Source organism: Zootoca vivipara, chromosome 5 (assembly GCF_963506605.1).
Source record: "Zootoca vivipara chromosome 5, rZooViv1.1, whole genome shotgun sequence".
In the NCBI taxonomy this organism is placed as follows: domain Eukaryota; kingdom Metazoa; phylum Chordata; class Lepidosauria; order Squamata; family Lacertidae; genus Zootoca; species Zootoca vivipara.
Genome location: NC_083280.1, coordinates 63,072,504 through 63,095,465, shown reverse-complemented (window position 1 = coordinate 63,095,465; position 22,962 = coordinate 63,072,504). Strand labels below are relative to the sequence as shown.

General features: G+C 40.5%; 1 protein-coding gene across 1 annotated transcript in view; it reads left to right on the top strand.

Moving 5' to 3' along the window:
• The window catches only part of DNTT (DNA nucleotidylexotransferase), a 108,322-nt gene extending 85,885 nt beyond the window's left edge, over positions 1-22,437 (top strand). Inside the window, exons 11-13 of the mRNA XM_035138067.2 lie at positions 3,638-3,901; positions 5,379-5,462; positions 22,351-22,437. Of these exons, the coding sequence (XP_034993958.2) occupies positions 3,638-3,901; positions 5,379-5,462; positions 22,351-22,437 (435 nt within the window). The remainder of the gene's footprint in view (positions 1-3,637; positions 3,902-5,378; positions 5,463-22,350) is intronic.
• The last annotated feature ends 525 nt before the right edge of the window (positions 22,438-22,962 follow it).

Below are 22,962 nucleotides of genomic sequence, written 5' to 3'. Positions count from 1 at the left end.
TGAAGAGACAAACACAAGGCTCAACTTTATTGAGTATGAGTATGATATGTAAGGCATTCAGGTCAAGATAGCCATTACAGGGAAGAATCTAGCTTGCTCCAGCTAAACCACTAAGTTTCCAACTCAGGCTCACCACATGGGGTCTGCCTTCATAGTTTGTTCCATTTAATACACATTTCCTTTAAGAGAGAGGCGAACATGGATTTTCTCAGAGGCATACCTTAGGGTTGGGTGGGTTGGCCCCTGCCAAGGGTGCAGGCCCAGTGTGTGTGTGCATGCAAAAAACAAGCCTCTCCACTCTGTCTCAGAGTGGCTAGGACCTCTGCTTTTCTGGGTGGCCAGGTTGAGTCATGCAGGCTCCTCTGGGTGCCTTAGTGGAACTCCGTGCCAAGGCCACAAGAGATAGCCCCCCCCCCCCAATACAGCTCCTTGCCAAGGGCACAAGGGACCCTAGGATCGACCCTGAAGTTCCAGCTTTACTGCTACCTTGGAGCTTGCTGGATGGCAGTGGCAGAAAGTGGACCTGAGTCCCAGATTTGTCTGTCCACTGGAATAACAAATACTGCTCTTCATTTGTCATTTTTTGGGAGTCTGCATCAACTCCAGCCTTCTGGCTGCTTTCTGCCATTTCTTCATAGCACCCTAATTGCAACTCTAACTTGCCCTACACTTTGAATTCTCTCTACCCAATGCCATTTGCTAGTTATACATTATCTCAACACCACCTCCCACCCTTTTGCTCAATCCAAAGGGGAGTACAGACCTGCTTAAGTTTACATTTGACTAAATTTGTTATGTTTCTGTTTCCTCAATTATTTAGGATTCATTCTCTTCCCTTAAATTTCTGTTTCATTGCTGCTCTTGAACTTGTGAATGTTCCACCCCCTTGCATAGAGCAGCTCATATCTAAAAGACCCACATTTCTATTAATTAAATCTGTATGTCACCTAAACTGAAGCTTCTAGGTGAGTCACAGCAAACAAAATAGGAATGCAATTTGGAATCCATAAATACAATCACATAATAACATCAGTATGCCATCTGTCCATTATACAACACTTTATGAAATGGTTTCCCCATCCCAAACCTTAAAAATAGACCACAAAACCCTAAAAACATAATACAAAACACCTGAAATAATTTCAAGTCTTCACAAAGGCTGTAAGGTGACATGACATATTCTGAATGGTACCCTATTAGTCTAGATAATAAGCTAACCCTGCAGTTGCTTCCATAATTTTATTGCTCAAAAAATGAGGAACCTTTTCAATGTTTAAACGAGTGCAATTGACACAAAACTGGCCATTTTGACACACAGTTGGTTCATATAAGGAAAAACTTTTCATTTCTTAATGTTAAAAAGTCTATCCAAAGGTCAGAAATACTGCCTTGTATTAACACTGAGCAGAACAATTGAACTCCATGTTACAATGGTCTGTATGATAACCTTCAGCTAAAATTTAAATCTGGCATATAGTCCTTTGCAAGTGCAGGAATATTAAAATGGGGGTGGGAGTAGAGAGAGATGCTTGAAGAACTGACATAAGAGTGTTATTTATTTCATATACTGTGGACTACAATGCTCAGATTAGAGCATTTTAAGATTTTCATGGCTAGCTGCCTTCACAAAAGGCCCCATTTGTAACCTAGAGAAGTGCTGCTTCAGCTGTGTTATGTGAAACAAGGGTATTGTCCGGCACCTCGTCAAATTAAGTTAATCAGAAACACTGTCTCAATGGATATATCCTAGGCCTTGATTACTGTTTAAAAGCTGCATTCTGACTTTGAGTCAGATTTCAATTGCTTGCTGAAGTCAGCATCCGTGTAACTGTTGCCTAATTGCATTTTAAAAAAGAAAAGAAAAAGAAAAAAGAAAAGCAATGATATGGTTATTTGCAGGTTTCTAGCCTTTGTGTGTTCTTACTTACTTCTACAAATGGCTAAGCCATTTAATGATAGGGAGGCCGTAAAGAATAACTGAGAGGCGTTTATTCCTGAAATGCCTTTCTCATCATATTTGCCACACAGCACCATCCGCAGATTCTGAAACCGTATCCACTTGAGTTTATATTATTAAATCAGCAAGGGAGAAAGAATGTTTCATACCTATGTTTTATTGCTAACTTATTTAATGGCCTATAATTGCCTGGTTTAAGGCAGTGAAGTGCTCTCTGGAAGGGTCCAAGCCACAAAACTGGAAGTGAAGATTCCTGTCATGAATGAATCATTTCAGGGGTTTCTCTTGGTATCTGCAAAAACGTGGTTAAAAATTAAAATCACAGTGATGGGATTTTGCCCCTGGAACAAGTGGGTAGACTCAAGTTTCTGGGATCTGCTTTGTTTTTTTTACTGTTTTTTACTGGTCCAGAGTCAGACCAAAGTACAGTGGTACCTTGGTTTGCAACCGTTTTGGATTACAACCGTTGGATTACAACCACGTCAAAACTGGAAGTGCGTGTCCCTTTTTTTTGGATTACAACCCATTTTTGGGGGGTTACAAGCCATTTTTTTGGGAGGCCCCATTGGCGAAAGCACACCTTGGGTTACAACCTGTTTTAGTTTACAACCGGACCTCTGGAACGGATTATGGTTGTAAACCAAGGTACCACTGTAGTGGGTTGGACAGAACCAGGTGCAACTTCAGGGGATGGAGCTAATTACATACTGCATTCCATGAACATAAGATTGGAATGATCTGCATATATAAAATTATGAATCATCACCTACAGATTTGAAATCTAATTTAAAGAGGGAAGGGGTGGAGCGGGGAAGAGCCACTTGTTGGCAGGAACATAGGAAACAGCCTTATGCCATTTGCCCATCTAGCAGAACTCCCCTGGCAGCAGCTTTGCAGGAACACAAGCAGAAGAGTGACTGCCCATTCCTTGCTATCTGAGGCATCAGAATGCACCGCAACATGTCACAGGAAAGAGATTCAGAAAACAAAATTCAAAAGCAACAGCAACATTGAAGCAGATGGCAAAAATGGGTAGCGGGCAAGCATCAATAGTGTCTGTAGAAATGGCTCCATAAAGGTTCTCTTGAAAACCCCACACAATGACCACAACTTGCATCCTGCTAGTAGAATAGTGGTGGTCACCAATCTGCAGGTGATTGGCATGGATGTATTGTTCCCTCTTTTGTAAACTCAAATGTGAGAAGTAACAAAGCTTCAATAAGTTAAAGGGCTGTAAAAATAAGAAATGCATATTTTTATTTCCCCCCCTCAAAGATCCTTCTTTTCCACCACCACCTGGAAAACTTCCCCACTCCCCATGGCTCCAAAATTTGCAGAAATGTTGTGTTTGAAGAAGGGAAAGGCCCCTTCATCTGGTGGGAACTAAATGGTGGTCTAGATTGTTGTTCTGCTTTCCCTTTACCCATCCACTCAGAGTGAGATTGTCCTTATGGTTATGGTTGGAGGAGGAAGTGACCATCTCAGCTGGAACAATGGAAAGCTGGATGGAGAGGCAGCTCATTAGGTTGTTATGTCTTCTCTTTCTCCTCTTGGGGCAAGATGACTCTTAGATAGTCGTATGGTGGTCCTAAGACTTGCTGTCCATCGAGCATTAACCTACATTGCTAGTCTTCTGATTTCAGCTATTAATTAATTATCTGAATTGTGTGTTCTTTCTAGGGATTGGTCTTATACTATGATCTCATCGAATCTACATTTGAGAAGAAAAAGCTGCCGAGCAAAAAAGTTGATGGCTTAGATAATTTTCAGAAGTGCTTTTTAATTTTAAAATTACCCAAGGGAAAAGTGGACTTTGGCAACTCTGTTATATCAGTTGCTTCTGCTGAGGAAGGAAAGAAGGACTGGAAAGCAATTCGTGTGGATCTCGTTGTAAGCCCCTTTGATCAATATGCATTTGCACTCTTAGGATGGAGTGGATCTCGGGTAAGTAACCTCCTTTCCTTAATTTGAAACCTCAGCTGAAATTCTGATATTTGCAGCATAATAGGAAGATCCATATATCTCAACAATATTTCATTTTCTAATTGTTTCCCATTGTCCACACTGGGGGTTATTTATTTCTAAATGTGTATCTCATTCTCTTCCAAAGAGTTGAGAGTGCTCTTTTATTTTATAAATAGTCTGAGAAGTAGTGACCTGACCAAGTTTTGCCATTGAGCTTTTTAGCTGGTGCAGGTTTAGTTCTCTGTCCTTTACACAGTACTGGTTCCATACTAGGTTGTGCTAGGTGTTCAGAAATTGTTTATATTGTTAGAAAATGCAGTTGTTAAAAAAAATCAGTCCTGATTTTAAAATTAATCATGAATCTTTGGCACACTGGGGATTTGTGGAATTTGAAATATTTCAGCAAATGATGAGCCAACTGGGACCATTCTCTAGACATTTCTCTTCCCTGGGATTGTGGCTAACTTTTCCTGAACATTCTCAAACAACCATGAGAAAAGACAGCTTAGTATTGTTATCCTTTTAAAAATAGAATTTCTTGTTTCTAAGACCCCTTAATGAAAGCACCAGAACTGGAAAACCCCAATGTCTCCCTTTCCATATTGCATAGTATTAATGTTTGTGACAGAGAACCTGATATGCCCCGTTACTGCTCCTTTCAAGAAATAACAGAAATTAATGTGCCCCATCCAACTCTATGGGACTTATTTCTGAACAGACATGCCCTGGAATGCTATATAAGCCTGAAAACAATGCTATGTTCAGTGTGTTCCTTTGGCAGCGGCTTGAATGCCTTTAGGCGGATAGCTGCAGCCAAGCACTTTGCAAACTTCTCTGCTCACTGGAAAAGTGCAAACACTTAAGCTTTTTAGACTCAGACAAATTGTGTGAGTCACAAGCAAATGGAGTCCAGTATGTGTTTAAATTAAACTATCTCTTCTTATAAAACTATAACAATCGGCAAGGCAGTTAGTATCAGACAAAGCTAATGTGATGTAGTATTGCATGTCAAAAAGCAGTCCCTCTGGGTGAGCATCCATTATGGAGCTCGCATGAACTGCAGGCTACATTCATTATAGAGAAGAGGGTAATGTATGATCGCAATTTCATATTTCTTAATGTTATCTGTACAGTAATGGGATCCTGACAGACTTTCTTGTAGATGGTAACTTTGCCTTCCCCGTTCTTTTAATGCCAGCTCTAAAGGATCAGTCTTACTCCAGTATTTCAAAGTAGCTGAAATTGATGGAGATCTGTTGAATGCATCAATTTCAAGTCAGGGAAGTGTGTTGCAACACAGGCCTTTGGTAAATCGTATACTGTGAATGCATTTCCCCTCATTTTACTGAAATCGGAAAACACCATTTCTTCTTAAAAGGTGTCATTTCAGCGAGTTTGAATTTGGAGATTCATTTTGGTTTATTATCATATCGTTGTGACTTTTCTGTCTGTGTAGCAATTTGAACGTGACCTGCGGAGATATGCTACCCACGAAAAGAAAATGATGCTGGATAACCACGCATTATATGATAAAACCAAGGTATTCTCCCCCCCCCTTTCAAATGGCATTGTTGAATTCATAAAGCTTCCCTTATGTTGTGTGCTGTCTGTCGTGGCTCAACCCAGTCGTATCAAACAGTGGCATCCAATTCTTTCAGTAAGAACGTTAACTCCCAGAAAACTCTAATGGCTGCCAATAGACCTCTTATTGCTAGGTTAATTAAAGGTCAGTAAGCTATTACTGTGAAATATTTCACAAGAGCAGCAGTATGCAAAAAGTGCAAATAAACTATATATTTTTTATTTATGTTTGCTGATGCAATGGCCACACTTCAGTGATTTCGCAGCTTAATAAACTGAGATATGAAAGCTGCAGTTAACTATAGTTTCCTGCTGTACCAAAACCTGGAAAGTATGGTTAAAGGTAAAGGGACCCCTGACCATTAAGTCCAGTCGTGGACGACTCTGGAGTTGTACAATCACCTCGCTTTACTGGCTGAGGGAGCTGGCATTTGTCCGCAGACAGCTTCCGGGTCTTGTGGCCAGCATGACAAAGCCACTTCTGGCAAACCAGAGCAGTGCACGGAAATACTGTTTACCTTCCCGCCGAAGCGGTACCTATTTATCCACTTGCACTTTGATGTGCTTTTGAACTGCTAGGTTGGTAGGAGCAGGTTTAGACCACAGCGCCACGCACGTCATGTGGGAAATTATGGTTAATGGCTTCCAAATAAACCAGGATATGAAGCCATGGTTTAAATTTGGCTGGATATTTTGGCGTGTTTGGAAGCCATGAGGCATTGTTCCCAGTTTTGGATGCAATGGGAAACCATAGTTAACTGCAGTTATCTGGCTTGTTTCACTGCTTCTGCAAAGGGAGGGGCAATGTTTGGGTACACAAAAATCCTTCATATCTTGTCTTATTAAGTTGAAATCTGATCATCCAGATGAAACCAGCGACTGATAGCTTTCTTTCTTTCTTTCAAAAGTTGGACACGTGTCTGTTTTGTGGCTCACTTCTAAAGCATCTGTTTGATTTCATGTTGGGGAGTGAAGCTCCCCATCAGGAAGTAATCATAGTTTGGAAAGTGATTGCTTTGCCCATCACGGATAAATTTCACTTAGCCAACCTATGGAAACATTTTCATCTGATTTAGCTAAATGAATTTGAAAACCGATGCCTTGCCACTGAAACATGTAGTTAGATAATAATAGCTTTTGAATAGAAGCTGAAGCCTGAGAGAAGAAAAGGCCCCCCATTCTCATTTTCCTAGTTTCTTTAATCCTCAAGGGAATATATTATATGAGCTTACATTGTTCTTGCAAACAGAGACTTGAGTAATTATACAAACCTCACACAAAGAAGGGAGATGTACTCTCATAAAAATAGAGCAAAACCTAGAGAATATTCTTGACAGGCCAAGAGTGCAGTTTGGCTGTTGAAACACAACTAGTTGAGAACCAGAGGTAACCTGCTCTGAGGAAGAACAGAACAGAACAGAACTTTCCTCTATAACCAGACCTTTGGCCTTTAACTATCTATGGCCATTTAGAAGTTGGCAGGATGTTTTTAATGTCTTTGTTTTTCCTCTTGGTTTTAATATATCTATGTGAGGTTTTTTGGTCTGGTTGGTTGGTTGGTTGGTTGCAAGTCGCTTTGGATTTCCCTGGGCAAGGTCAAGTGACTAACAAATTCAGTGAAAAATAATGATGGTGATGATGTTTTCTATAAAGATTCTATAAATGTTTACTTCAGAAGTCAATCTCTCATGATACTTACTCATAGGAAAGTGTGCATAGGGTTGCAGCCTTTCTCTAATATTAATGAAAATAGGCCACATCTCACAACTTGAAAGAAGCTTGTAAGAGGTACAGTGGTGCATAGCTGCCAAGTTTTCCCTTTTCTCACGAGGAACCCTATTCAGCATAAGGGAATTTCCCTTTAAAAAAGGGAGAACTTGGCAGCTATGCAGTGGTACCTTGGTTTCCAAATGTCATCCATTCCGGAAGACCGTTCAAGTTCTGAAACGTTCGAAAACCGAAAACTCAATAGCCGGCAGCTAGGTCACAGGATCTTGCATTCAGCGGAAGCTGCATGGCATGTTCGACTTCTGAGGCGTGTTCAAAAACCGAAGCATTTACTTGCAGGTTTACAGCGCTCAAAAACCGAAATGTTCCGTCAACGAAGATGTTCGAAAACCGAGGTACCACTGTACTCATTTGGGCTGCTCACAGCTTTAGAAGACAGGATGTGTTGTAAAATCACAATCTAACCTAGTATCCTTTCAGGGCTCATCCTGGCCCACATTTTACTGATGAATCAGAGCAAATGGCAACCTGTGGAAAATCCTATTGCCATTTGCTCCAATTTAGCGGTAAAGCACAAGTTTTCCCAGGAAAAGCGCTGGGACAAAGGAAAACAAAAACCCACTCTTCACACAAGGAGCTTTAAAGCTTGCACCAGTGCCTAGAAATGTGGCACTAAAGGAAGTCTGGATGAGCCCTCTATAACATCAACCAGGTAGATTTTTTTGGGTTCATGAGTATGAAGGACACGTAATAACTGACTAAACTGGATGTCTAGCAGTGAGACATTTAGGGAGAGCCCTGTTCTTATGTCTTCACGTAGAGATTATACCCTCCATGTACTGCCTCCAGATACTGTAAAACGTTTATTTCCATTCACAGTGCAAAATTGTATACTCGAATTCCTTCGCTCTGGGAAGGGAGGTTGTTTGATCCACTGCTGCTGCTATCCAGTGTTTTGTTTGTACCAGATTGGTTTCATAGCTTTGGGGGGGGGGAGCATATACTTTGAACACTGTAGGACCCAAGGTTCTCTCCCCCCCCCGCCCCAGTTAAAAGAATCATAGGTAGCAGAACTAGGACCTTGGGGAGTTTGTGGCTTCTTCTGTGTAAGACAGATTCATATATGCCATCTGAAACTGGTCCTCTGGCTCGTAATGTATGAATATGGCCCGTAACTTTCCATAAGCCTCTTTGGGTTCCAGGCGGTGCTCATGTTGCTTATCAACTAAAAATAAATAAATAAAAGCCCTGCATTTTTTAAAGGCGGTTGTCTTTCCGTAGGAACATGGAACATTTTGTTTCATACTTGGCTTTTATTACAAAGAAACTCTAGGAGTGGATTTGCCTGCCAAGTTAAAGAGGGGCTTTTAATGGTTCTTTGCAAAACTGGATGCTCTAGTCTAGAGGTTGGCAGATGCTCAGCTAAAATTATTTGGTGATAACAGAGAGGCAGTCAGTCTTGAGAGAACATCTTGATGAATTAAACATGGTACAGCTGCAGTGTTTGCTTTAGATGTCTGCAGTAATGACTGGATTAGCCGTAAAGTAAACATAAAGATTCCAAATTTATAATATTGATTTCCAATGTGATTGGTGTTGTTCACATAGTCATTACTACATTTAAACATTGAGTCATTGTAAACAGATGCACATTCTTTCACTTACTAAGTGCTTCTCCAGCTTTTATCTCTCTGGGCAGAAGAGCAATTTTGCATTCAACTCTGGGAATTTGTTTTTCTCTGCACCTGGCCTGCTTTAGAAATCCAGCGCTCAAATAATCTCAGCTCTTCCTCCAAAAAAAGAAAGAAAAAGAATGACCATGCATTGTTTTGCATATTAAAGCTTTCTGCACAGCAATCCAGTTGGTAACTTTAATTGCTAGAGATTCATAATTGATAGGTCACTTTTACATGGGCAATGTACAAATCCACTTAAATCTGAAACTAATTAAATTACTTTGCACACAGAATTCTTAGCTGTTGTGTTTTGTCTTAGGATTAAAAACATAGAAATCCCATGTTCGGCACAAAAGGTTGTGATAGAAGCACCTGTGCAACTGTGAAAATGTTAACAACACAAATCTAACCATTGACAACCTGTTAGCTGACAAATCTACCAATGTGGTGGGCAGCAGAACTTCTTATAAGAGCCTCTGCTTCTGTTTTGTCTATTTGCCACGTTTTCACTCCAGCCAAGTGATTCTTTAACGCCAGTAAAACCAAATCAGTTCACTTGGGGCTTGCAACAGGCTTTCACATGTCACAGTGAGCCTTCATTCCCTTTACAAGTCAGCCAGCTATGACTGCCATTGGCTCAGATATTATGGTGTTTGTGATATCATTGAACCATGGGGACACACAACTGACTGTACTGGGGCAATGGGTTGGGAGTTCTGAGGTCCACAAGCAACTTTTGTATAATTAAAGCTTGCTGCTGTGTGTTGATACCAAGGGGATTCTGATAAAGATTGGTTTTAAAGAGCCTCAGAGCCTTTTGCTGTAAAGGGACAGACTTCTCTAAGCTGCTTATAAAGTAGAATAGCTAACTAAAACACTGCTTCAGAGTTATAGAAAAACAGTAGCTCTCATATGGATACTGTATCTCAAAATGTTTTACCTATGCGTTCCTTTATCTACATGCTATGAAGCTCTGTGGTGCTAATACTCTTGTCACAGTTGACATTTTGGGGTAATTTATCTGAAATGAAAGTACATCTGAAAAATGGTTAGATAATTTCATCATGATCGTGGGCACAATCCAGTGCAGTATTTTGTACCCTTATACACCACTGAGTTCAACAGAATTTGTAATTTATATAAATGTCTACAGTTGGTATCCCATGAGTATGAATGTGTCCTATACCACAGACATGTTGCCATTGGCTTGGAGAGAAAGTCAGCAACCGTCTTTATCTTTGGTCCGTGTTTTATCAACTTGTTTACTTGTTTATTGATTTGTACATGACCCTGGAACCTACTAGGGTGAAAAGCAGTGTATAAATATTTTGAATATCTTAAACTTTTCATTCCTTCTCACAGAACACCCTTCTGTGTGGCATCTACTGATCCTACACTAGGGCTTCACCTTTAAGAAATAGCTAAAAACATGCCCATCAGATGTTTGGTGAAGAAGCAGGAGCTGAAGCTATGTGCTTTCCCTTCCAAACAGTCAACCATTGGAATTCCAGCTTTCTTGGAACAATTGAACATGCACAACCCTGGCTTATTGGCCTAGAAAGAGGCAATGCATGTCTGATATCTGTTTACATGCACAATTGTGTATTGGTCTGGGATCACTGTGTGCAAGCCTGATTGTCCATGCACTTGGAGCCTAGCTAGACTCGGCCATGGATTTTACACACGACTTAGGAAAAGGTGACTTTCATCAGATATATTGTTTACATGGGATTTGGGGCACAATTCTTCCCTGCATAAACTTACATACAGAAGGATTCCTGTATGCTTATTTCTTCTCCCTCCAACTTTGCACACGCACAGGCAGCTGACCAGAGTTGCCTGGGGGAATGAGATGCCTGCGCATACTCCCCATATTCCCATTCAGAGCCATCTTTCCCATAGGGCTTAGTGGTGCATCGCACCAGGGCGCCGGCCTCTCAGGGGCTCCCCAGCAAGTGGGGGCCTCCCCTTTCCCTGCACACCCGCCAGCTGCACCCCACCAATCATATGGCTGGCAGGCACGCAGCTTCCCTCCCAAGCCTCCCAAGCCTCTGCAGGAATCTCTCTCCTCCTGAGGCATAGCTGCCAAGTTATCCCTTTTTTAAGGGATTTCCCCTTATGCTGAATAGGCTTCCTCGTGAGAAAAGGGAAAACTTGGCAGCTATGTCCTGAGGAGGCTTGGGAGGGGCGCAACTTCACTCCCAAGCCTCTGCGGGGATCGCTCTCTCACAGCGGCATGGGATAGATGTCACAAAAAAACCATTTATAGAGACATATAGGGCTTCATTAATTTATGATTCTAAAACTTGTCCAATAATCAAATGAAACTAGGGCACATAATTCTGGTTCATATTTGCTTCAAAGTGTATTCATGCTTAGGCTGCTTAGAATAAATTCCACTGCATATTTTAATACTGTTCCTCATGATTTTTCTCAAGGGCTTCGAGTCAGTGGCTTATGCTCGGAAAACTCCTTGTTCAATCAGAGTTTGTTATAATGTCATTTCAAAGAGTGATGGTTTTCCATCTAATTTATTTGTCGTTATATTTGTAGCTGGATTAAGGATAGATTAGATCTTTAAAGCATGCACTGTAATGTGAATATTTCTACAACAAAATGCCAGTCAGTTAAATGTGGAATTCACATTCATTGTATAATATAAGGCCTAAGGCATGTCAAATTGTGTACCCCTGGAGTCTGTTTTATGAAAGTGAACATACATAAATATATGTACAATACAGTGTAAAATTACCTCTTCTCTTCTCCCACCCAACACAAATTTCATGCCGTTATCTCATTTGCCCTTTCAGACTTGGCTCAGTTTGCACATAACAATAAGCCAAATTTTAGCAAGTGTGCTGCTGCATGGTGAGAATATCTTTGCCATTTTGCTCTTCCTCTGGTCCTGGTGCTGCTGCACTACGGTTTGGCTTAGCATCACATCAGAACTTGGATTTGTAGTTTGTCTTCCTCCAAACAAACCACAAGCTGTAACCAATGTTTGTTCTTGGCTCACCAAAGTGGCTGTGATTTTCTCACTGTACGCCAGCACACTTGCTTGTTCGCACTAAGCCACAGTTCATGCTAAGAAGACTAATTTTTTTCAACCCATCAATCAGTTTGAAGATCAGGAACTTAGTCCCAAATCTGTCACATCATCCACTTAGCAAATTAGCTTCAATAATTGGATACAATTTTTGTGCACACCAGCAGCTGATATAACTTCTGGGCAAATAGCTACCATATGAAATAGATGAAGGGATGTATGCTTTAGGCCAGGGCTTCCTCAACCTCGGCCTTCCAGATGTTTTGAGACTACAGTTCCCATCATCCCTGAACACTGGTCCTGCTAGCTAGGGATCATGGAAGTTGTAGGCCAAAAACATCTGGAGGGCCGAGGTTGAGGAAGCCTGCTTTAGGATGTCTTCTGAATAGGAATCTTCTACTTTCTTCATTAGTAAGTTATTCATACTGATGTCATTTAATAAATAAGTATCAGTAAAGATAAATTTGATAAAAAGAGATATTGCAACCCTCTTGGGAAGAGAGTATTTCCTGGTTTTCTGAATGGCACCATGCACATCGATGTTACGACATCGTTATTGTCATCATAATCATCATAATCTCAGGTACAGCAGCAACAATAGTGTTCAGAGTTGCTACTCAAATATTTTGTATTCCATCTAGCATTAAAGAAGTTGGGTAGAGCTTTCTGCAACCTGATTTCTGACACAATTTTCATGTAGTTCTCAGTCAGTTACAGATTGCCAATGGAAACCTTTAAAATATCTGGGTTTTTTTAAAGGGATTGCTAATCTAAAAGGCATAAAATAAATGATACAAGACAAAGCTAGGTTTTCAGCTAGAATGTATAAAGCAAGCAAGGGATAGAGGTGGGAGAAGAAAAGAGGCAAGTTCCATAATAAATGGTAATCAAATGGGTAGTCCTGAGCAGTAGCCCCATATATGATATGGGGATCCAATCAAATTATGTTCCCACTCAGTTTTATGGACAGAAGCACTAGATCTGTCTTACTGGATGTTGCAGCTGTTTCATCTGTGTTGTATACAATTGAATAAAATGGGTAATAATTGGGGAAGTCTGTAGTTCTGCCCAATATTTAAATTGAAGACTCATTATTGATGTTAATATTTGTGCAGTGAAATATCTGAGAAGAACATTTTCATCTTGTTGGCTTGTGCTGTTGGGCCAACATACCTTTCAGTCCATGCCTAATTTTTCATTCATGATATCGCCTTGTCTAGTGAATTCTCCCTCCCCCAACCCAGTGTGTCTCTGCCTCCTCAGTAGGACCTTCCTTTCTGTGCTTTTATTTAGGATTATTCAATCCTGAGTGCTTTAGGAAGACGCTGCCAAGTGCTGCAGACTCAGGGGACTGGGGGATGTGTAATTGAAATCGATAGGAACAAGAAAATAATCACTTAGAAGTGCTATTTTGGGATTTGTAGAAACATGAATGTCAATAAGTTGAGCATCCAGTTATTTGTGCTGTAGTGTTTGTTTTGTTGACATTTGATCACTTAGTCTATTCAAACTCATTTCTGATTTACCCATCTTTGGGGGGAGTCAAACGTGTATGAACCAAGCACATCCCATTTGATTAATTACTAATTTTCTTTGGACAGCAAGAAAAGACTGCATGTAATTCCTGAAATATCTCAATGTTAAGACTGGGGGGAAACCTTCAAGAGTGTTTGGCACTGGGGAGATCCTCTTGCCTCTGTTGTTAATTTAATCTGCTCAAGGCTTCCCTATCTTGCATGCTATAATGTGGAACTGAATCTCCCTTTACAGCAGAGTGGATAGATAAAGGGGATGATTGATAATTGGTTATGCCTCCTTTTCCTCCCCCTTGTGATGGAAATGGCATTGGTTAGGATCTCAAACACAGGGGAGACCCCAGTTAGTAGTGGAAACAGTTTTGTGGCACAGTGCCATGCTGTCTTGCCAAATGCCAACTCCAGATACAGAGAAGCCAGTAGAACACTTCAATTTCCCAGGACATTCAATACAGGATCTCAAAGCAGCTGTCTTATTATAAAGGAATTTCAGAAACAGACTTGAAAGAGAAGTTGCTGAATTAGAACTTATCACTAAACTGAAAACTATGGAGAGACCTGGTCTTAATAGAGATATTGGATTCCTGTCTCATTACATATGCTAATCATCTGCATAATATCCCTTGCTTTTTCCTGTAGGACTAATGGCAGTCATTAACAGTCGTCAACAGGTTCACCACACCTATCAGCCAATCACCCATTCCCACCACCCTTCTGCGTAATACCCCTCCCTACCCTCCCACTGGTGACTTCTGTTCCAGGGTCTGGTGACTTCTGTTCCAGTGTATCTGAAGAAGTGTACATGCACACGAAAGCTTATACCAAGATCAAACTTAGTTGGTCTCTAAGGTGCTACTGGACAATTTTTTATATATATTTCGACTGTGTCAGACCAACACGGCTACCTACCTGAATCCAGATACCTTGTAATCAATAATGTTGTGCCCTGTTTTAACCCCCACATATATTTCGGCCTTATTGTTACCCAACCTTTGTCTCTGGAGCAGCTTAATGGGCCCACCCCACAACTCTCATAGCCCCTGACCATTGGAAATGGTAGCTGGAATCCAGAACATCCGTGGAGCGCCACTGTCTCCCCCTACTCTAGGCACACACACCCATTCTTATTATAGAACTTCAGCTAAAATCGTATATTCACTTACCTGGCAGCAAGCCCCATTGAACTCAGTGGGACTTCTACTTTAAGCTTAGGGCTATGATGCAGGACATGGCCTACAGAATAGTATTTGTCAACTTGTCTATCTTTCTGAAGGCTTGTTTGCCAAGGTTGACTAATAGGCCACACAGCTGAGGGGTTTAATGAAAAATAGCTATAAAATTTACTTTTAATACCAAATTATCTTTTAATTATTTGAGATAAATCCAACACCATGGTGATTTCCCATTTTGCTAAATGTTTGGAACTCTGCAAGTTCATAAACCCAGGAATATTAAATTCCAATGCAATGTGTATGTGTGTGGTGTTTTTTTTAAAATCAGTTCTAGTTTTGGGTAGATGTTTCCTTTGTTGCCCAAAGTGATGGACTTTCCTGCCAGAACTTCCCTTTTTGGTGTGCGCGCCATTTTTCAATATATGTCTCTGTAAGGTTGTGTAAGGGACCCAGGGACTCTGTGGGTTAAACCACTGAGCCTAGGGCTTGCTGATCAGAAGGACGGTGGTTTGAATCCCTGTGACGGGGTGAGCTCCTGTTGCTTGGTCCCAGCTCCTGCCAACCTAGCAGTTTGAAAGCACGTCCAAATGCAAGTAGATAAATAGGAACCGCTACAGCGGGAAGGTAAATGGCGTTTCCATGTGCTGCTCTGGTTTGCCAGAAGCGGCTTTGTCATGCTGGCCACATGACCTGGAAGCTATACGCCGGCTCCCTCGGCCAATAATGCGAGATGAGCGTGCAACCCCAGAGTCGGTCACGACTGGACCTAATGGTCAGGGGTCCCTTTACCTTTACCTAAGGTTGTGTAAAGTTAAATCCATGAAATAGTGTGTACTCTTTTCCTCATCTGGCATTGCTCAGAACTTCACTTAAAGACACCATTGTTTCAGGCTCAGTATTTACTTGGCATTTATATTTTAAGGCTATATATACCTGAATCACAAGAACATCTGCATGTATATATTGTGAAGGTGAGTATTCTCTGAGCCTGAGAATTTATTCATTGATTACATTTCACATTCAAGACATTCTTTCAGAAGAAAAGATTAGGAATATGATCAGCCAACATTGAACATGTTTAATTTCAGTGGGTTTCAAAGTTTGACTGCAACCTATTGAAGAGATAATTGCATGTGACATTGGTTGGTTCATGTTCCTATCTTCATTCTCTTACACTTCCCCCATTAACTCTGACTCATTAAAATAGTAATTAAAGTATAACATATATATTTCTTATAATTTGCACACTACAGTGGAACCTCGGTTTATGAACACCTTGGTTTATGAATTTTCGGTTTATGAACGCCACGGACCCATCTGGAACGGATTAATTCATTTTCCATTACTTTCAATGGGAAAGTTTGCTTCAGTTTATGAACGCTTCAGTTTATGAACAGACTTCCGGAACCAATTACACCCATGCTTCAGTTTATGAACGCTTCAGTTTAAGTACTCCGTGGACCCGTCTGGAACGGATTAATCCACTTTCCATTACTTTCAATGGGAAAGTTTGCTTCAGTTTATGAACGCTTACTCCGCGGACCGTCTGGAACGGATTAATTCACTTTCCATTACTTTCAATGGGAAAGTTCGCTTCAGTTTATGAACGCTTCAGTTTATGAACAGACTTCCAGAACCAATTGTGTTCATAAACCGAGGTACCACTGTATCATTAATAAGTCTGTCGAAAGTGAAATTATGATCCACATATATATGGGTCTAGTAAGGGGTGATAGAATTGTCTAACATTTTCCATGGAAGAAATAATTTCTGTTTTATTGGAATGTTTTAAATATTATTGTTCACTTGTGGGAAATTCTCCAAAAGGTAGACTATACTTTTATTTATTTCTTAGTTTAAAAGTCAAAAGGACTGTGCAGATTCCTAATGAGTAAGAATATATGCCTTTGCATTTATATCAATCACTGCTGTGAGACTGACTTTTCCCCGAGGCCCATAAGCTACACTCAGTGGAATTTTAGCTTCTAGGAACTGAGACACTAGGTAAATACATCTTTCCAGACTGGATTGCACCTCCATTGGATTGTACCCAGATGTTGTTCAACAATGAATGCTAAGGATGATAGCCATTGTAAGTTAATGTACTGAAATCAATACACTTCCTGTAGGAATGACTTACCTGGAGATGGTTGGTTGATCCTTGATTCCTTGGTACCCTAAAAAAACGAGCGTGAAAGAAGCTTGAGTGGAGGCTGATGCCAGTTGTGTCAGATAAACCATGCTGGATCTGACCAAAAGTCCATCTAGTCCAGCATCCTGTTTTCTCCTCCTCTTCACCCTGTGTCCTTTTTTGTGTGCTTCAGAATTTCAAGCCTGCACTGCTCTGCTTGGTTTCATAGCCCAGGTGATTATTCTGTTTTCCTGGGCTCATTTCCTCCAACCTTGGATGCCTGCCTTATTGGCTCTCTGGATCCAAACCATTTTGAGAGCTAATTAACAAGCATTGAGTTTATTGCATCTGACTGGTGACTTAAGCCTTGTTCTGATATGACATTGTACATGTGGTTCCCCTGTTTTGTGAAAATGCAGATGTCAATGGCTTTTTGCATTTCCCCACATAAATTAGGAAGTGTCCACACTTCCTAATTTATGATGTGATGATGTGATATGATGTGACCGGAATGATGTGATATGAATGAATCAGAAGCTTGGATGGACAGCATCAGAATATGCAGATGGATTGGTGTTAATGCTGCAATACATGCCGCCAATTTTCATGGCGCTAGGAGTAAAAAAAAAAGTCTCTCATTATGGGGCACTTCATCTACATAAAACTGAAGTTCTTGTCTCAGATAGAAAATCCATCCTAGCAATTTCCAGCAATGAACTGATTGTGAAAATGGCATTAGTAACTTGAGAAATGTGCAGTCCGAATATTGACTTTAAGACAAATGCACAGTGGTTTGTGGCTTGAGAAATATGTGCAGCTTTAGGTGGCAAAATATGAATCTGCCGCACCCAATAGCATACAGAATTTCAAAAGAAAAATATTTTATATTGAAATGGACAAGAGGGCAGTTTGACTGCTCTGTGTGAAACTTTTCATCTGTCTTTTGGTTAATTTAGTTGAAAGTTCTTTTTCTGTCCCCATCCTTTTCTGATTCTGCCCATCTTAGCTGCCAGCAGTACATGTAAGCTCAGAGTAGGGTCTACTTGAAGTACAATAAATGAAAAAGGACCCAAGTTGAACCCTGAAAAAGAGTGTTTTCTTCCTTGTTCCACAGGCTTTTGGGGATAACAAAAAAAAAGGCTTTCAGTTACATGTATTTCATGTAATAACTGTTGGTCTGTCAAGAAAAACCTCTATGAACTGTGGCGATTTTTCTGGGATTGGCTGCATAAGTGCACTGATACATTCCATAAATATAAGTGGGCTCTTGACTTTATAGAACCTTTTGAGCTCTGTTACATCTATCTCCTTACAAGTGCAAAACATTCTCTGGTGCCTGCCTTAGGATGGCATATTTGACATGGACTACTATGAATTTTGAGTGAATTTATCCATTCATGTGATTTCAGCCACATATCATTGTTGGAAGCAACAGCAACATTTTTTTGTGGGTTTGATCATATTCTTGAAAGTATGCTCCCCTAATTCAGTTTAGGACCTGATCACACACTTTGAAGAGGCCATGGCAATTTGGGGCCAAGCTGGAACCAAGCTGGATCCAAGCTCCGAACCAAATCAGGGGCTGGGAACAGTCTTTAGTTAGGCTTGAAAACCCTGGTTAAACATGTGGTTGAGGGTGCCTGCATGCATCTCCCCCCTACCTCTTGCTCCCAGACATAGCCCTCACTTTGGCATCCCTGGATTGCTCCGGCTGTTCCTGATCTGATCCAGGGTGATCCAGGGCCGCCTCAGCCTGCTCCAGCCTAATGCAAGCTCAACCAAAACCACCTCAATTTGGACCGGGATTTTCTTGTGCACAAATCACTCGACTTGCTGGTTTTGCTTTGTGTTCTGCAAGGCGTTTGGGGGGGGGCACTTGTTACATAAAATTGGGGTACAAATTAATGTTCTTCCCTAACGAGAACAGCAAGTTCCTAGCAAAGGCAAGAGTCAAACCAGGGACTTCCCAGTCTGTAGCTTGCTCTCTTATCCCCATGCTGTGTCCTCTGAGATGGTTACAAGAATATATGGGCTCTAGGAGAGGGAGAAACTGCAGGACCTCTCCCTCAGCTCTGCTTAAAGGCCAGCAACGTTTGGCTCCTCATCTCCATGGAAATCTTTCCATTCCAGCTGGTCATGACAAGAACCATAGCTGCCAAGTTTTCCCTTTTCTCGTGAGGAAGCCTATTCAGCATAAGGGAAAATCCCTTAAAAAAAGGGATAACTTGGCAGCTATGACAAGAACTCAGCAACTAAGAAATAGTGCCTGAGTTTTCTTTGTTCCTCCTCTCCCAACCTCCTTTAATATTTTAAGCCAGAGAGTGGGGGAGTCTTATCTTAACATTTATAAGCCTTTTTTTTTTTTTGCCTGAGGAGCGTGAGAAAAATGTTTATGTTGTGATATGTAATAAAGACAATGAGTATGAATATTTTTTTTAAAAAAAATGGATCAGGATCTGGGATTTGGCCCAAACTGCTGCACAGCCATAGCAAGTACTCATTGTTACGATGAGATGATAGGAAGAGGAAGATGAGGTCAGAACCAAGGTCACCTGGCTTTTTCCTAGGCCTGCGAGGTAGAAGAAGAAGTGTTTGAACTTGATATCCCGCTTTATCACTACCCTAAGGAGTCTCAAAGTGGCTAACATTCTCCTTTCCCTTCCTCCCTCCCACAACAAACACTCTGTGAGGTGAGTGAGGCTGAGACACTTCAGAGAAGTGTGACTAGCCCAAGGTCACCCAGCAGCTGCATGTGGAGGAGCGGGGAAGCGAACCCGGTTCACCAGATTACGAGTCCACCACTCTTAACCACTACACCAAGTAATGCTTCTTTGTGTGCTCCACAGAGAAAGAGTCCTTGGCCTCTCCTTTTAACAGAATTGGCTGTGATTGGGGCAAGAGAATTATCCTTCCTCTTCTAGAATTGCCTCTACTGTCACTGCTATCTTGCTCTTAGGGAGGCAAGCTAGTTTGGATTTGATATCCCACTTTATCACTACCCGAAGGAGTCTCAAAGCGGCTAACATTCTCCTTTCTTTTCCTAGTGGTAATGGGAGATGAAGACCAAACTCAACTGTATGAAGGAGGGACCTTCCTTTTCTCACTGTGCTCTTGCATATCTCTTCTTGGATGATTTTCTTCCAAGAAGGCAAATCCAAGGGTGAAGTTCCTTTGTGCGTAAAGTGTCTTTGTGCCTTCTGCAAACAGAATACCTTTTCCCATTGTGATCTGAACTACTCATGGCTATTGACTTTTGCAAGACCCAGCCTTCAGAGCACAATAGGCAGATGAAACCACTTTGTTCCTTCATCTTTATTGTGATTGACCCACCTGCATGAATCTCGAAGTGCTTCCAGGAAGAAATGGTTTCATTATTGCCCTTTGTGCAGAGCCCTATTGAAAAGGAAATCGTAGAATTCTATGATTTCCCTTTCAATAAGGCTGTGCACAAAGGGCAATATTTGGGTTCAGATTTGTGACATTAGTGCTAGGAAGGATCCCCGTGCTCTGCTCCAGCTGTCACCTTTCACACTCCCATTGAGATCCCAGTTTCTGCTGCCACTTTCTTATCACTTTCTGTATTCAAAGTGGCACAACTTAAACTTGCGAGTGAGGAGGGCTTGGGTGAGAAAAGCAGCTGGAGACAAGGCGGAGGCAGTTGGGACAACAGGCGAGTGACAGAGAGGGGGCGAGAGATTGGACTGAATGTGCGCATTTTCTAATTTCAATCTTTCTTAAAGCTATGCACAGCACTTAACGTTTAACTTACAGAGCCAGGTTGTTCAGGGCAATTTAATTTTATTGAGTACCTTCTAGGAGCCATTTACAAGAAGCTCAAAGACTTGTTTAGAGATGCAGAAGAACGGAACATCCATCAAAACATTTTATATCTCAGAGTGAAATCACAGCACAAGGTCGTGTAAGCCATGCCTAAATGTTGATGCGCATTTCACGAGACGTCAAACACGTGAAGCGTGTTATCAGGTCATCCTTTGCTTCGGGGCTCCCAGGTTGCATGTTGGAGAGACACCTTTTCCCTTTAAAACGTCTACTTCATTGGGAGACTTGGGCGCATTCTTAACCCTGCATTCTGTTCTCCTCCTCGATCCTATGTAATGCAACTGTCCCAATTTATTATGGTTGGTGTAGGCAATAGGTATGGGTAGGAGAATTTCTGGCTGCCTTATGTCTCAATTTAGAAGTGATTTAAAGCTCCTGGTCGAAAAAGCACTGGATATTATATATAGATTATATGGAAAAATATTATACTAACAAGAAAACTATCATAACTGGAGGAACAAATACTCAGCAGTATATGCTACAACATGAGATAATGTAAAGCTAATGAGAATAATGTAGAAGAACAAGAAAACACAGTTAAAATGATAGTAGACAGGAAACCAAGGAAAGAGTGGAAGGGAAGTAAAAGTAAAGATATATAGGATTTAAACAGCTTGGAGGAATATATATATATGTTACTATTATTATTACATGTTTATGTTTTATATTTATGTTATTGTTCTTCTTTTCGGTTTGTGCATGAATGTAACAGAGTATATGTTGATGGTGAGATATAACAGAAAAGCAAATAAAAATTTTTTTGGGGGGGGATGGTTCTGGTAGAATAGCAAGATCAGTACCAGTGGGAACAAAAAGTAGAAATCTGACAACTCTGGGTTATAAATGTATTTAATTGAATATATTTATAGTTCACCTTCCCAGCCAAGTATGCCATTCATTCACAACCTAGTTAATGAAGGGCACTTTGGGAAAAGTGTTCAGCGAAGATAATTTGTTAATTTAAGATTTCTCTTGTATGTCAAATCATTTTGGAAAAGCTACATTTGCAATATTAATAGAACAAAGCCCAAACAAGTTATGAGTTAAAAGGTGGTTTTGAAATCTGATCCTGCTGCACTAACAAAGATTCATTGATTAAAATGTTAACGAAGATCGTTCACTTCACGCTTCACATGTCTTATTGATAATTGAAACCAGAATGAGAAATACAGCATTGCAATTCATAGACAGAAGTCATTTGCAAAACAGCCATTTTGTATTAAGTGTAGTTAATGGTCATGTTAGCAACCATAAATGTCATATTTATATTCATTGAAATAATTGCTCAGTTGAGATAGGGAGAGAGTTCTGGCAGACACTAAAGCGTCTGCACAAATAATTGATCCTGAGTTACAAAAATATCATTACAAGCATAAAGAAAAGTGAAGCCTCTGTATTTTTGCGTTTCTGCACACTCTATGAAAAGTTAGTTCATTTGTCGGTCCAGAAAAGGATGGCCCTTCATTAAGAACACGATGATGAATTTTCTGGTTCTTTCTGATGAGATCAAGATTAGCAATATCTCTGTGATTCTCTACCCAATTCCTTGGGAATCACTGCACTGAATATGATGGGATTTACTTCTGAGTAGACATTTTATAGGGTTGGATTATAAAATGGCTAAGAATGTCATTTCAAATAGAATTGTGTGTTTTTTGTTTTCAAAAATTATTACCTTCCCAAGGCTTATGCTGCTCTTTTTTAAATATATTTTTACAGAAACTTTTCCTGAAAGCTGCAAGTGAGGAAGAAATTTTTGCACATCTTGGTTTGGATTACATTGAACCATGGGAAAGAAATGCATAGAGTGACTTGTTAATGCTCTATTACGAATTCACAGCATTTATTATTATTAAAAACCTCCCATATTGTAGAGGCGCATTTACATGAAAAGCCTGCCTTTATTATTTAGGAAGTCACATATTAAATATACATAGATAGTCAGGTGTAGATGTCATTATCCTCTGAATAGTTAAAAGAAAGAGGATTAATTTAGTGCATCTGCACATAAACTGTCACATTTGCCAATCAAGATTGTATTCTTCATGTTACAAAAGAAGCAGTGTTGAAGAAAATGTATTGTACACAGGTAATATTGACACAACTGAATCAGGGAGGTGAAATGCAGACTAAGATTGCACTCCTTTACCTGGGATTAAGTCCCACTGAATGCAATGGGGCTTACATAAGAACAGACATGCACACAGGTCTGTTACCTTAACTGAATATTGTGCATTTGATTTCTATAGCATTTAAGGTGGCGTAGAGATTTTGGGGGTCTGGTCTCATGGATGCTGCAACTTGCTGCACAATTCTCTTCTGGAAGCTTGA